This window comes from Staurois parvus, unplaced genomic scaffold (assembly GCF_062004578.1).
Source record: "Staurois parvus isolate SC_StPar_1 unplaced genomic scaffold, SC_StPar_1.0 ptg000272l, whole genome shotgun sequence".
Classification (NCBI taxonomy): Eukaryota; Metazoa; Chordata; class Amphibia; order Anura; family Ranidae; genus Staurois; species Staurois parvus.
The window spans coordinates 3,425,342-3,442,437 of NW_028318068.1; the positions used below are offsets into that span (position 1 = coordinate 3,425,342).

Here is a 17,096-nt window from a genome sequence, read left to right on the forward strand (position 1 = left end):
GGACTTTTTCATTTATATAGCAAAAAAATAAAAATCCCAGTGGTGAATAAATACACCAAAAAAAAAGTTTATCTGTGTCAAAAAAATGCTAAAAAATGTATACGGCTACAGTGCAATTGTTAATCAAAGCGTGATAGCACTGAAAGCTGAAAATTGGCCTGGACATTTCCTGCGTTTAAAAAATGGCTGTGTGTATAGGTGGGTGCTGCAGCGACCATCGGCTGGAACCGATCAGAATCGGCAAGGGAGAATGTCGTGCCCCCTACCCGGAAATGCAAAATCACACACACACTATTTTGTGCACCTGTGCCGCCCTGTAGCAGTATATCTGCCAAAGGGTGGTCGGCAAGCGGTTAATATATGAACTTATTTGTTTTGGTTTCTTTTTATGTATGGGTTGTTACTGAGTGAAAATTTCATGTCAATAGCACCTTTAGAAATATATTTACTGAGACAAATGGAGAAGTGTTGAATACTTTTTACCTGCTGTGTTCCTTCCAGTAAAGTAAAAGTTTAGGCATCAATAACCCCCTCACACCTTACACCTGATCCCTCATTTGATCAAGCACTGTGCCCGTCTGCAGCTCTTCTCTCCCCTCTCTTGGTCTCTCTGGCTTTACTGAGGCAGCAGGAGCCATCGGCTCTCGCTGCTGTCAATGCCAGTGATGCGGGGGCTAGGCCCGTGTCCCATTGTCTGTGTCTACAGATTTAGACAGCAAGCAGCTTTCTATGGGGACACTCTCCAGAGAGGAGCCCAGAGTGCCGCTGGGGGACCCAAGAAGAGTTGGTTTGAGGGTGCTCTGTGCTATTCCATTACACAGAGCAGGAAAGTAAAAACCTGCTTTATTTAAAAGAAGAAAAAATAATTTAGAATCCCTTTAATCTGTGTAAATCAGAAATCTTACAGGTTGTTTATATATCTTGACAGGTGGCTGGTAGAAAGGGCTTCCCTCACGTCATATATGCCCGTCTCTGGAGATGGCCAGACCTTCATAAGAATGAATTGAAGCATGTCAAGTACTGTCAGTATGCCTTCGACCTGAAGTGCGACAGCGTCTGTGTTAATCCTTATCACTATGAACGTGTTGTGTCCCCAGGAATAGGTAAGACTTTATTCACTGGTGGAGGAGGGAATGTGTGATCTGAGTGTGTGGGAGCCTCGTGCTTATATTAAAAACAATAGAAATGTCTGAAAAGGTTTGACATCATCTACATTTAGGTACCCTGGATTCTTGGAATTGTCCAGCTCCACTTACATCGCTGACATACCTGTCATACCCGAGTCCCTCTACATCAGAAAAACATTTCTTAGCTTTTTAAGTTTATTAAAGGGTTTCACTCTGCAGCCATTGGATTGTTATAGAAGTTCTTACATTTTTAAATTAAAACCTTGTAGAAATATATTAAGATTAGATATTTACAGTAAGTCCTTCTTACTATTTAAATTAAGTTTAACCACCTGCCAAACGGTCACAGTAAATATATTGCAAGTGGGCGGCAAGTGCATGCACGATCTGCACTGACCGGCTCTTTCTTCCTGGTTCGGCAAAGCACATGTGCATGTCCCCTGCTGACCAGTGATAAGTTTGGTAGCTTTTTTCAGCCAGTGATTTTGGCTGAAGTCAGCTGATCGGCTGTGTCCAATCACAGACAGAGTTCTGTTTTTAAAAAAAAAAAAAAAGTACAGGGAACAGCAATCTTGCTGTTTTTTTCTCCCTGAAAAGCAGGGAGAAAAAGCAGACAGATAGTAAAGTAAAAGCAGCATACATTACACATGGTTAGGCACACAGTTAACCCCTTGATTTTCCTCTAGATGTTAACCACTTCCCAGCCAGTGTCATTGGTATAGTGTCGGTGTACAGTATTATCACTGATCGCTGTATTATTGTCACTATTAATGTGAGTGGCCCTCCTAGATAATCTGTTAGCGCCGGGTTGTCTACCACACTATAATAGTCCCACTATAAGTTGCTGATCTCCGTCATTACAGTATAGCATCTATAGCTGTATAAATTCCAGTATATAAACTATAATTTGTAGACACTGTAACTTTCACACAAACCAATTAAAATCAACTTTTTTTTTTTTACCAAAGAAATGTAGCAGAATACTTTGTGGACTCAATTTATGAAGAAATTTGATTTTTTATTATTGCATAGGTTTTAGAACAGAAATGAGAAAATATTGTTTTTTTAAAAAATAATTTTCAGTCTTTGTTTATATAATAACCCAGTGGTGATCAATACAACCAAACAAAAGCTCTGTTTGTGTTTAATAAAAAAAAATAAAAAAATAAAAATGTAATATGGGTATGACCGTGCAATTGCCAGGTAAAATAGCACAGTTCTGGATAGCAAGAAATGGTCTGGTCATGAAGGGGGTAAAACCTTCCAGAGATCAAGTGGTTAATGAAGTTTTAACAGTAAGGTTTCACAATAATCTGCCACTTCGTGTCACTTAGCACAGGTGAGAGGACTGACTAATGGGGGCCATAGATGGGTCGAAAATCGGCCGAAAATAAAATCGGCCGATTTTCGGATCGTTAGTGGGCTATTTGTTCGGCCATTTTTCGGTATTTTGGCAGATTTTTTTTATCGGTAAAGTTGGAAAAAAATCGGCTGATTTTGCTGATCGGCCGATTTTCGCGGCAATGATGGGCAAATCGGCCGATTTTTTACCGATAAAAAAAATCTGCGCATGAGCAGTGACCTGCAAGAGGAAGACAAAAAGAAGAAAAAGAAGAAGAGGATGAAGAAGAGGAGGAGGGAGGATATTTCTTTGACAGTGCTTTGACATTTATAGCTGCTGCAATGTATCTATTTGTTTCCGCATAAAAACATCTGTATCCTAAATGGATACAAATAGATACAATGTTGCAACCGCTGTAAATGTCAAAGAACTGTCAAAGAAATAGTGGAGCTCTCTGCAGGGACACTTTTTGCCGGCTGTAGACGGGATGAAAATCGGCCGATTTTTTTTTTTTTTTTTTTTTTTTTTTTTTTTTACCATTGCTGGTAACGTCGGCCGCTTGAATGACCGATTATTCGGTTTTTTTAAAGAAAAATCGGCTGTTTTTCTCCCCGTCCATGGCCTGCATTAGTTTACATTTGCTCAGTAACTTGATTAACCACTTGCCCTCCAGAAGATTTACCCCCCTTCCTGACCAGGCTATTTTTTAAGTTACAGCGCTGCCTTACTTTTTTTTGTTTACAAACGTTTTTATTGGGAGACTACAAAATCAGCACAACTTCATGAGGTATAGTATCCATCCAGAAAAAGGCACATAAGTAAGGAACAGTATTCTAAAACAGAATCCTAGAAAAATAAAGTTCAAGTACATGAATGAGGTAGGCAGTAAGACATGCAGAACAACCACACAACCAACAAAGATACAATAGGCGCTGCATTACTTTAACTGACAATTGTGTGCCGCACCCAGATGAAATTTACATCCTTTTTTTTTCCCCCCCATGAATTGAGTTTTCTTTCGGTGGTATTTGATCGCCTGTGCGCTTTTTTATTTTTTGTGCTATAAGCAAAAAAGACCGACAATTTTGAGAAAAAAATATTTTGGACTTTTTGCTATTAAACATGTCCAGTAAAAAAATCAAATTATGTCATAAATTTAGACAAAAATGTATTCTGCTACATGACTTTGGTAAAAAAAAAAAAAATCTCAATACGTGTAAATTAATTGGTTTATATGAAAGTTATAGCGTTTACAAATGGATTTTTTTTTCTCCTAGTAATGACGGCGATCAGTGACTTTTAGTGGAACTGCAGCAGGCATTCTGACACTTGGGGAGGGGAGGACTAGGTGTCACTGACATCCCCAGTGACACCAATACAGTGCTTAAAAACAGCACTGACACTTTATTAATGACACTGGGCAGGAAGGGGTTAATGTGAGGGGTGATCAAAGGGTTAACTGTGTGTAGTGAGTGTTTTACTAGGTTGGGGGTGCGCATGTCACTGTAAGCACAGCCATCACGAGCAATGTGCCCGAGCTGACAGGGAGGAAGACTGTTCAGCAATTGTCCGTAATCGCTGGCCAGTAACTGGTGATTGACATTCGTGGCTGGGAATGGCGGCACGGGTAGGGCACGCGCTCCCTACCCGGAAATGCGAAATCACGTCTGTGTGTATGTATGTGTGTGTATGTATATATGTATGTATGTGTGTGTATGTGTATATGTGTGTGTATGTATATATGTGTATATGTGTATATATGTGTATATATGTATGTGTGTGTGTATATATATATATATATATATATGTGTGTATATATATATATATATATATATATATATATATATATATATATATATATGTGTGTGTGTGTATATATATATATGTGTGTGTGTGTGTGTGTATATATATATATATATATATATATATATATATATATATATATATATATATATGTATATGTGTGTGTGTGTGTGTGTATATATATATATATATATATATATATATATATATATATATGATTTTGCGCACCCGTGCCGCCGTGTAGCAGTATATCTGCTATACTGCGGCGGTTAAGCACGTCTGTTCTACAGCATACTGCACCAAGCGGCATCTGGTGACAGTGTCGTTAAAGGCATAGTCCACCTTTTGTCAAAAATTTAATAAAAGCACCCATATTAATAAAATAAAAATTAGCATTTATTAAATGTTTCCATTGAAACCTTCATAGCATTGCAACTGTGATTCAGTGCAATACTGATTCTGTGCACAGGCTCCCGCATTGTTTATATCTTAGTCCCAGGTCCATTTGATGGCATGGACTGTTGATTGTTACTAGAGGGTGTAGGCAATGGAATACAAGTGCAATGGTGTCACTGCATTTGTGCTCCATTGAGCTCTACGAGCCCCTCAGCTGCGGTGGCTGGTGGGACTTGTAGTCATTCCATTAACTGATCCCTGAATGGATGATGCAGCTGTGCAGACGGAGCAACTCACAGCTTTGCTATTTCAAACAGACAGACGCCTGCACATTGCAATTCAGGGAAGTGTGGAGCAGGGAGCAGTTTGGGGATGGGTGGTTGGGGGAAAGCTGCAACCATGTTTCATGTTAGGTCTTGAATATGGGTGTGACTTGAAACCTTGTCAAAAGGGTGGAATAAGCATTTAATTCATAAAACATACTTTATATTTCAATCTCATTATTGAAAAGACCAAAAGTACAAAAAGATGAGAGATATTGAGCTCTCAGGACAATATTCACATGTGAACATAGGTAACATTCGCATTGTACTGAAAGATTGAGGAAATGAGCATTGCATACATATGTGGGACTAAGAAGTCCCTCTGGTGAAACCCACAGATAAAAAGGGTAAACGGCAACAATGAACAGAGTTCCAGAAGACATTTCACTATGAAAACTATTAGTATTGAGTATGACCAAACAGCAGTCGGGTACTAAAGCCAGATACATCAAAAGGTAATAATGGAAACAAAAAGTATGAAGAAAGAATAAGGGAGGAAATGAGAAAAAAAAAAAGAATAAAGTGATGTAAGAGGGTCAGCCATGGTCCCGCTACGGGACGGAAAGGTACTGAATTCATGAATCCCAAGTTCTGTTGAATTTTGACATATTGTTATTGAGAATGCAGGTGAGTTTGTCGTTAACCATGATCCATGATAGTCAAGTGGTATCGCCGATCACTTCTCATGTTTAACAATAGTGATCCTTGCAGCCAGGATCATATAAAGGATCAAGTAGATTTTTTGGGGGATTCCTGAAGGTAACTTCTGAAGAAGGGCTGCCTCTGGGGAACTGCAAATATTCACTCCTGTCACTGAGTAAATAAAATTAAACATTTGGATACAAAATCTAGACACCAAAGGGCACTGCTACCAGATGTGGCACATGGTTCCCACCTGCCCACAGCGCCAAAAAAAAGGATGCAGTAGAATCAATAAAACGTACTTTAGATACGAACTATAATTTTTATGTATGGGGGGAATTTACTAAAACTGGAGCAACTGTGCATAGTAAGCAGTCAGCTTTTAGCTTCAGCTTAACCCCCGGTTTCCATATATGCGGCCGTGCTGGCTGTGTTTTGCACGGGCACGAGAGCCCATTCATTTGAATGGACTCCTGTGCACGTGACACGCAGGGAAGAAGTCCCTGCACTTCTTTGGAAAACGCAGCTCGCACAGGAACCTCGGTTCCCAGTACGGTTGCGTTTCCCAGTGCGTGCGGCGTGCTATTAGAACTAACGGCACCCGCCCGCGGGTCCGCATTTCTCTGAGCGGGTGGTGTGGCTGAGCGGGTTTTTGTGCGGATCCGCAGCAACAGCACCCACACAATTGTGAACCTAGTCTTAAAAATGAAATCTAGCGTCTGATTGACAGGCACAGCTGCTCCAGATTATGTCGGCTCCAGTCTTGGTAAATTCACCCCGTAGAATTAGACTGGCCATACATTATACAATTTTCTTTTACACATTTCCTGTAGATTTACCAAAACCATATAATATGAGGCTAAACCTAAACACTTTCAATTTTTATGCAACCAGGCAGGCCCTCGCACTACACAGTTTTAGGTAAATCTACGAAAATTCTATAATGTATGGCCAGCTTAATACCCACTTGATCAGTTATTGTCTATTAAAAAAAAAAAGTTTAAAAAATAATCTATAAGAACGAATATTAATCTTTGATAGCTAATCTGTAGTGGCGGTATCTCTTCAATCCATATATTCCATTAAAATGTTACAAACCTATACATGTATTGAATTATTCAGAATTTTTTCAAGATTTCTACACAATGAAGGAGTTGAATTCATACTATAAATCATAATGATGGAGCAGCAGCATGGTCCTAGAGTAAGACATAATCCGCACAACACCTGCTAGATAAATATGATTGATGGCCAGCTGAATAGTGTGGGGACTCAAGTGGAAACCAGAAAATCTGGATAAAAAAAAAAAATATATCGGAGGCAAGAGTAATAAGGATAGAAAACGTTACCCCAGTTGGCAGATAAGTGGGGGAATCTGAAAGTGGCCTCAGAGGGGGAGGAAAAAAGACTGTGTGCAGACTTTGTAATAGTTTAAAGCGAAGCGCCACCCTTTAAAGGGGACGTTCCGCTTTAAAGACTGGTTCCCCGCTCCCCATTAAGGATTGGCACCTTTGGGGTGTGGGGGTGGAGCCGGTACCTGAAATTGACAGGTACCCGCTCCCACTTCCGCTGCGATCGCCTAGGCGAGTGGAAGTTGTCGTCCTACCCTCCCTTCCCTTAGTTTTCTGGGACACATGACAAGTCCCAGAAGACTACAGGGCCATTTATGAAGTGCAGCACTACTCATGCATGCGCAGTGGGCACCCGGCTGTGAAGCCGCAAGCTGTCACAGCCGGGTGCCCACACTGAAGATGTCGGTGCCTGCAGCACCAGACGGCTGGTGAAACGGGCTGCGGGGAGGACACCGTGGGATCGTGGGACAGGTAAGTGGCGGTTTTTTAAAAGTCAGCAGCTACAGCAAATTCATTTAACAGAAGTCAATGCAAGTCGCAATGAAATTGGAAAAAAGTAGTGTAGGAACTATTTTTGAAATCCTGCTACTTCATATTGCACCGATTTAGACACTGCCAAAGAAATACATTACAAGTAACAATATGGTAAGTGGGCGCAAAGTGAAATGAAAAATCACAGCAGCTAGCATACAAGGTAAACCTCTACCCTTTAAAATTCAGAAAAAACATACAGGAAAGGTATGCAGCGCTTAAACAAGTGTTATGAAGAAAACACAATGTTATTTCTGTAGGGGAAAAATTGTTTTTTGATGTTAAGAGCCTGTCCAAGTTCCAAGTCTAATAAATAGACCATGTAGATTTGTGGAGTAATTCAAAACAGCATAATAACAGCATGCGGTCCTGAGGAAATCAACAAACGTATGCGCTTACCACAAGGGCATACAAACTGGGCGTTGTATGTATGAAATCCGGTATGACATCAATGGAAAAGGAGCCTGGTTCACACTGCGGACAACATCCGGTCACTCAGATAACCACTCAAGAGATGTAAACACACGCTCTGGGGCACATCCAGCTCACTGATAGGTCCAACGGCGTCCAGTCTCACGGAAAATACTCCTCCTATGATGGTCCACCTTGCATGGCTCGCAAATAAACGAGCCACAAAGCAAAACAGTGTTGATGGTGAAGTACGTCTTTATTGTGCAAATTCAGATAAAAGGTATAAACTCACATGGAAGCATCAAGCCTGCAACAGCTAGGTCAGCTAATAACCTCCCTGGTGGTCTAGAGCTCCCTGGTGTACAGTGGCGTCAGCTGGGTGAGTCCCCTAACATGTTTCGAGCCACAGCCCGTTACCAAACACATGAATAACAAGTACAATATTTTCCCTTCCAGCATATTTCTAATTCTGTACAGCCATTTTTGTGATTCACACACCCCAGTGCCCCTGTTTTGTTAGCTGTTGCAGCTTTGCAGCTTCCAGTGTCACCACAGAGTCCAGCATATTGGACTAGGAGATTCATCCCTCTGGGGAGGTCATGCTTGTGTGCTAATTGCACCGTACCTTGCCCGGCTTCCTCCAGTGTGTTAGGGATTATGGGAACAGTTCATTTTGGGCATGCGTTTATATAAATGATGATCTTTATGCAAATAAGGTATGCTTTTAGCTTGGGGATAGGAGCCCCACGTACGGTGACCTTTAGTTGCTCTGTATTTGACTAGTCTGATCTTTTCAATTCTTTTTGTCTTTTAGACTTGTCGGGGCTCACATTGCAAAGCACTGGTAAGTTCTGTTTTAACGGGCTGTATGCAGTAAATTATTTTAAAGGTATAAACTTTACTGCTAATAAAATTCAACTAAAATAAAATATAAATTGATTAAAAATAAATGTGGACTGACCTGTGCTGGTGTACTGGTTGTGTTGTAGCGCCATCTAGCTTACTTGTGAAGGATGAATATGGCCATGACTATGAAGCACAGCAGAGCATTTCCTCTTCTGATGGACATTCTATTCAGACAATCCAGCACCCTCCAAGTAACAGGTCATCCAGTGAGAGCTACAGCAATGCTTCACTGCTGGCATCCAGCGAGCCAAGCACCCCCAACGCCTCCTCCTTCTCCAGCATACCCGTTCCTTCAACAAGTAAGTAACATCTGTGTGTCTAATCTACAAGTTATGGCTCTCCTTAAAGTGGAGCTGCACCGTGTCTTAGCACCAAAAACATGATTGAATTCATTTTTCATATTCAAATCAAACTCTCCCATCCATCCATTTTTCCATGCTTTGATTTGCTGAGAAATCACTTCGAAAAACACCCTCTAGCATTTCTGGCCATGGTCATCTGGAATAAGGGGTAGACTCGTGTAGCAGTTACTCCCTGGAATCCATCCGCTCTTGGCTCAGGCAGCAGGAGGGTGTGCTTAGCTGTAAAAGCACCTCCTCCCATCCTGAGGACTCCTGGAATGTATGACATATTTTGCCTAAGCATGGACACCGGGAAGTAATGAAAGAAATGTAAAAAACAGTTTAAAACAAGTAAATATGATCTACTTCTCTGTCTATTTACTAATGATAGCAGCAAAAGGATTCAAAATTGTGTTGGTGGAGAGAGTAAAGTTCTGCTGTAAAGAGTACAAGGACATGTTACGCACAGGGGCCCTAAAAATGTTTCTGGAATTTCTGGTCAGATTAAAAATAGTAGGGGTGCACCGAAATTTCGATGGCCAACAACACCCCTATCGGCCGTCGGCTGATATGGGGAAAAAAAGCACCGATACAGGTGGTGAAAAAAACCCTGCCACTCCCGCCTGGATGCTGCTCGGTAGTTCTCAGCTTTACCTGAGAAACCATCAAACGATCCCAGCGCTGGGCATAGAGATTAGTGAAGGAAAGATGGCCTCCAATCGTCACTTCCTGTTCCAGTGCCTTGTAAACAAAAACTAGATCAATGCTTTTTTTGATCTAATGCTTTACATTGCAGAGAAGAAATGTGGGGTCTTAAAGACCCCATATCTCTCCATAAAGAGGACCTGTCACTAATCATTTCTATCACAAGGGATGCATGCATTTCTTGTGAAAAGAATAAAAGTGATTAAAATTTTTTTTAAAGGGATAGTGCAAAAAAAAAAAAAAACCCTTAAATTTTTAAAAAAAGTTTAAAGTGCCCCCGTCCCCCACATAGTGGTGAACACATACATAAGCCACGCCTATATATGTAAACGGTGTTCAAACCACAATCGTGAGGTATCACCACAAACGTCGGAGCGAGAGCAATAATTCTTGCACTAGACCTTCTCTGTAACTTTACACTACTAACCTGTAGACATTTTTGAAGCATCACCCATGGAGATTTTTAAGTACCGCAGTTTAATGCCATTCCACGAGCGTGCGCAATTTTAAAGTGTGACATGTTTGGTATCTATTTACTCGCCGTAACATCCTTTCATATTTAAAAAAAAATTGGGGTATATAGCTTGTTTTTTTTTTTAATCCAAGTGTATTTTCCAAAAAATATTTATTCATTTTCAAAAACTGTGTTTTCGGCCAAGTGCACTTTGAATTTTCGTTTTTGTTTTCGGCACCAGAATTTTCATTTCGGCGCACCACTATAAAATAGCTTCTAAAACAACATAGTTTCTGTAAACCCAAATAATAAATCTGTATAAATGGTTCCCTATAGTATAGTTTAATATAGTTATGCAATTTGTTTTTGCCAAAAGCTTTCTTTTCTGCGTAAAATACCTGTTGATCCTGCCAAAACTGCCTTATCTAACAATCGTGTCAGACTTGCCTGCTCTGTGCAATGGTTTTGCGCACGTTGACATGCAGCCCAGTTAACCCCTTTACGCCAGCAGCACACAAATGTGCGGCCTCCCGGCGTCTGGGCCTATACGCCGAGTGGCCACACATTTGCGTTCAATATACAAAATAGATATGTCCTGAGAGCGCTCGTCCTGCGTGCTCCCAGCAAACATGTCCGGTGCTCACGGAAAGGTCCCGGTCTGCTCTTTCGATCGGGACCTTTCCCGATCATGTGACGACGCGTCACGGCGGTCACATGATCCCTAAACCCCGCTCGTCCTGCCTCCCGGCTTCTGAAACTCTTAAAGGGCCGGGAGGCGCCGGCGTGAAGCGGTTAAAGAGGTAAAGGAGTCCAGTAATTTTGATCAAGTGTGGGAAAGTGAGGCAAGAGAAGTTAGTCAGCAAGATACCATCCGTGAATAATGATATCTTATGACTGGAGCCAGGTCCAAGCCCTTGATATCTACATGGGTATGAATTGCTGCCCCTAATGGAAGCATGACGAGAACAAATAAAAGCAGGGCTGGGGGGCAATCTTGACTCGTTCCCCATTCGAATTGGAAAGAAATAGGGATTCAAATCCATAATATTTAACTTTAGTCTGTGGGCAATAACAAAACTCTTTAAGCCCGGGTTCACACTGATGCGGTGCGTTTTCTGTGCAAATTCCGCACCACATCAGAATCGCACCCTATTCATGCAAACCGCTGCTGGTGTGTATGTTAAGCTAACACCCCGAAAAAAAAGGCCTGCAAAACGCGGTGCGAAGTGCAGAATCGGATCGCATGGGTGTGAATGTCCATGTGATCTGATTCTAGTGCGGACCAAAAAAAAGGGTCCTGCACCTTTTTGATGCGGTGCGATTTGAGCCATACAAAATGTACGGACCAAATCACACCGTACAGAATTCGCAAGTGATTTGCACAGGAATGCAATGCGGTGCCTGTGCTAATCACACCCGATATACTGCACCGCATGTGTGGGAACCCAGCCTCAATGGTATATTTACTGAATCAAAAGGGAGCAAATAGAAAAAGTTTGTTGTTCAGGATTACATGCATTTAAATGTTGATGTCATTTTGAATGGTGAAATGCAGAAGGGTTGGTTTCCGGTTATATAATCTAAAAACAGATCTTTGAAATGTAACCATTTCCTAGTTGAAGATCCTCTGTTGGCAAAACGAAATAAGATGTGTAGTGAGTAAATATTGGTAATTGGAAATGGTAGTTTTATATTTGCTGCTCTTTCAAAGAGCATTTAGTTTTGTTTTTTTTCGTGTATTTAGGTAATCTGCAGTGTGGTAATGCGTATTGATGCATTTTTATTCATGTACATTAACCACTTTCCCTCCTGAGTATTCCCCCCTCCCCCCCCCCGCCTGACCAGGCTCTTTTTTGCGTTCCAGCACACTGCGTTACTTTAACGGTTACGCGGTCATGCAACGCTGCACCCAAATTAAATTTACGTCCTTTTTTTTTTCCCCCCCACAAATAAAGCTTTTTCCCATGTATTTGATCACCTATGTGGTTTTTTATTTTTTGCACTATATATATATAAAAAAAAAAAGACCGACAATTTTGAGAAAAAATATTTTTGACTTTTTGCTCTTAGACATATCCAGTAAAAAAAAATTAAAAAAAAAATCAAACTTCATCATAAATGTAGGCCAAAATATATTCTGCTGTGAAAAAAAAATCCCAACGCAGTGATCAGTGCTAATAAAAGGCACTGACACTGTACTAATGGCACTGGGCAGGAAGGGCTTAACATGTGGGGCGATCAAAGGGTTAACTGTGTGTTGTTTTGCATACTCAATGTAAGCACACTGCTTTGTATGGCTCTGTTATGCACAGCCAGGCAAAGCAGTGTGCAGGAGAGAACTGTTTTGTTTACAAGTTAACCCTTTGATTGCCCCTAGATGTTCACTCCTTCCCAGCCATTGTTATTAGTTCAGTGACAGTGTATATTATTAGCACCGATCACTGTATTAGTGTCACTGGAGATGTCGGTGGCAATCCCCACAAAGTATCAGTATCAGTTGCCCGTCGCCTTATCACAGTCCCTGTTATAAGTCGCTGATCACCACCATTGCTAGTATAGAAAAACAAAAATTATAGTATATATGCCAAAGTTGGTAGATGCTATAGCCGTCATGCAAACCAAATAATATACTCTTATTGGGACTTTTTAAAATCAAAAACATATAGGAAAATATATTTTGGCTTACATTTATGAAGAAATTATATATATATATATATATATATATATATATATATATATATATATATATATACAGTATATATTTTTTTTTTTTTTTTTTTGGTTGTCTTTTTTAATCCAGTGGAGACCAAATTTAAAAAAAAAAGCTCTTATTCGTGTGAAAAAATTATATACATTTAATGTGGGTACAGCATTGCATGACAGCACAAGTAGCGCAGTGCCAAATCGCAAAAAAATAGCCTGGTCTTGAAGGGGGGGTTGGTTAAACCTTCCAGAGCTGAAGTAGTTAAAGTTGAGCACTGAATACCTAAACTTTTTTTTTCATGCTAGTGTGTAAATGGGTGTGTGATGCATTTTATATGCATTTCAACGCTGCAAGCTGCACACAAGAACACACTTTTTAATTTTATTTATTTACATTTTTTAATAAACGTGTCAAGATATAAATGTACAGGCTGCTATTCTGCTTTTGAACATGCTGGTTACTTACAGACCCTCTGCTGTTCTTCGAATTGGTCTAGCTTTGTGTGCTTTTCACATCTGCACTAGTAGATGGAAATCCAGCCAAAACAAGAACAAGCTTCATACTGATCTTAGAAATGGATAAGTGTCAGGAGATGATATTTATTGTCTTTCTGAGATGTGTTGACTACTCTCCTTGCAAACACTCCGAGCCCACAGAAACCTATTGGCAGCATCGATTGCACAAGACTGAAGATGTTTTTTTCCCTCAGGTCAGCCTGCCAGTTTATTGGCAGCTACTCACGGTGATGGACTGTTGCAGATCGCCTCCGTGCCACCTCAGGGGACGCAGCAAAATGGCTTCAGTGCTCAACCAGCCACATATCATCACAGTAAGTGGCCTCCAGCTGTCAGACTGTTTTCTTCAAGATACACAACGAATAGACAGATTTGTTTATTTGTTATGCTGCGGGTCTCACTATCAGTATTGGCAGATTAGGAGAGAACACAAAATGCGGGGCCCTCGGCCAGTATAGAACTCAACTCACTGGGTAGCATAAACAATGAATTGCTGGATGGTGTAAAGTGGATATTTTCAGCTTCTTTGTAAGTCTATTAATTAAATCCCAACGTATCAGCGTAATCATATGATTAAAACAAAACAAAAAAACTTTACCTTTTATCAATAAACTGTCCTAATGCAGGCCATACATGGTTCAAATTCCGAATGATTGTTCGTCCGAAAATTGAAAACGTCCGCTTGATAATCCAATGGTGTCATCAATGATTTCGAAAATTGGCCGAGCAAGTCATAAAGTTCACCCCATATAACAGGTTGAAACTTCTGTTCCTTCCAAGTCACGGCTCATGTGCATATTCTTTTCAGAAAAACGATCGTAGGATTTGACCATCATTGAAAATCGGTTGTTTTTCACAAATTTTCTAACATGCCCGATCATCAAAAAGGGGAGCAACCACGATAATCAGCCAGTGCAATTGACCCACTAACAGAGCGAAAATCGGCCGATTATTCTTATTTCCGATTTTCGGATGAAAAATCAGTTACATTTTGACCCATGTATTGCCGGCCTTAAGGTCAGAATTAATTATTTTGCCGATGCTGTGAGTCTTCTGTAGGCAGAAGAATGCATTTCCTTAAAGCGGAAATATACTCCCCTCCAATTCCGCAATGCGCCGTCCCGGAGCTCCCCACCCCCAGCTGCTGACCTATCAGGTGGCCAGCTTGTGGGTCCTGAACGTCGGCCGCTGTCATTGGCCGGGCAGGGATGACATCACTCCCATTCATGCCAGGGAGTTCTGTCAAATTTGTCATTGCTGAATTTGTACAGTGAGCTGCGGCTCACTGTATAGGGGCGGGCGGGCAGGTAGGTAGCTTTAATGCAGAAGAGACAAAGCATATTCTGCATTAAAAGTCCTGACTGTCCACCAATTTTTTATTTTTTTTTTACCTAAAGTTACACTTAAAGCCAACCATAGATGGATCGAATTTTAGCCGGTTCAGCATGGGCTGGCCTAGATTCTATCCATCCATGGGCAGGCTGGTTGTACTGATCATTTGATCGACTTCTGTACAATCAGTCTGTCGTATCTTTTTGCTTGCTATCACTACCAGGCAGCTAGAGGCACTAGCAGTGATCATTGTGTTTTGCCAGCAGGGAAGGCTTCCTGCCAACAGAACACAGTAACACTGTGGGAGAGATTCACCATCAACACTGAATGTATTGATGGCGGAATCTAGCAATTTTCTTTCCATCCACGGTGGAAGGAAATAAAATTGTATAATCTATGGCTTGCTTTAGTCTTTTCTCCCTCAGTGATCAGGCTTCAGCATTGTGACTTTTCAGCAGGTGACAAGGTGAGAGACTGCAGCAGAAGCTGATCTGTGTCAGACTATTTGTAAGCACATTCAAGAACTGCAAACACCAGGACTTGCGTGATTGTCTCATCTGTGAGCTGGCATTTCAGTCCAGGTTGTCGATGGTGACCATAGATGTCTGAACAAAGATGGCTCTGTCCTGGGGAGCAAAGCAGATGAAGTCCTTGTCAGGGGGTTTAACGAGAGGTAATAACTATGTATAAAAGGGTTTCTCACTGGATCCACTTTAAAATTGATGGAAGGTAGACTATGCAATGTTCCCACCCGGATATTACCTCCTTTCATAGTACAGAAATGTTGCCGTTACTCCCGTGAGGGATCTACTTGGATTGTTTTATCGAGGCATTTGAGTGCTTTGGTATGCTGGACACGATTGGGCCTCTACTGGAGGCTAACCTTAGTCCTTTTCAATTCATAGGCTATAAAGTGTTATTTGGATGTCTGCTGTGGTTAGAAATCTGCCATCTGTAAACAAAGTCGATAAAAATCCACAGAAAACAAATCTACTTATTACTGAAGGCTTCATCGTGTCTTTGGGAATAAATCAGACCTGTGGTTGGGTGAAGGCATGATGAAAAAGCAAGTTAAGCTAGTTACACATTATACAATTTTCTCATTCAATTTCTTTTAGATTTACCTTCAACTATGTAGTGCAATGGCCTGTCTGGTTGCATACAACATGAAAGTGTTTGTTTGACCTCAGGTTGTATGGTTTTGGTAAATTTAAAAGAAAATTGTATAATATGGAGAGGGAGTCAAATGCTTGTCGGATTTTATTGCCGTCTGTGTCCTCAATAAGGAGATTCATCCTCTTTGTCCTGTTTATTATTATCACTGACAGTGAAAGAGAATTTTAGGTTGTCACCAGAACAAGAAGAGAGGGTAAATCTTCCAGTGGTGACCCCAGTTAGAATCAGGGATTCGTTTATTTTGGAAGGGTTTCCTTTCACATCTGTTTTGGTTATGGGACAGGAAGTGAAATCTTCCAAATGGGACATAGATGCAAAATAAATAAGAAAGATTTTATTACTTTAACCCTTTGAGGACCAAGGGACGTATTTGTCCCATGTTTTTAATAGCGTGTATCATCTGATTAAGAACTTAAAACTTTTTTTTTCTTTCTTTTTTTTTTTTTGGTTTGAGTCAAAATATTAGTTCTTATCAACGAACAACAAATGGATCTAGCTTTTTGCCAATTATTTCATGAAATGGCTTAGTTACAGCAACTGAAGTGTACGAACTTTAAAAACAAACAAAATTGATTCTTTTGGCGTTCCAAAATCTTACGGTCCTCAAAGGGTTAATCATAAGTTGCCAGCAGATATTTATTTGGTATAAGTCAGGATTCGGTTTAAAGCTGAGCGGGAAAGTCGGCCTTTGCCACCTTCTGCAGCTTACTTTTGGCCCTTTAATGGGATGAAAGCGTCACTGATGAACTAGTTGATTTTGGGGTGGATGATTAGATGTCAGGTGTTCAGCTAGGGGAGGTGTAAAGCAAATCTGTTATGAGAGAATTATGAATGCTGTCATTGCTGGTCTGTTACGGAAAATGCTGAAAAGTGTCTGGACGTTGTACTTTTTTGCAATGATCCGCTTGAGCCCCAGCTGACTCAGCACAAGTATGCAGATAAAGGGTTTCCGACTTTCTTAAAATGCAGGCTTGTTCCTGTGTCTGCGGCTCGAAGTACTGATCCAGAAAGTCTGCATTTAAATATGGTTCCTAGC

The 17,096-nt window shown here is 40.7% G+C and overlaps 1 protein-coding gene across 2 annotated transcripts in view; it reads left to right on the forward strand.

Moving 5' to 3' along the window:
- The window catches only part of SMAD4 (SMAD family member 4), a 78,937-nt gene that overhangs the window by 31,654 nt on the left and 30,187 nt on the right, over positions 1-17,096 (forward strand). For both annotated transcript variants that reach the window (XM_089681615.1, XM_089681616.1), the window contains exons 3-6: positions 929-1,103; positions 8,742-8,771; positions 8,917-9,132; positions 13,747-13,866. In XM_089681615.1, the coding sequence (XP_089537741.1) occupies positions 929-1,103; positions 8,742-8,771; positions 8,917-9,132; positions 13,747-13,866 (541 nt within the window). The remainder of the gene's footprint in view (positions 1-928; positions 1,104-8,741; positions 8,772-8,916; positions 9,133-13,746; positions 13,867-17,096) is intronic.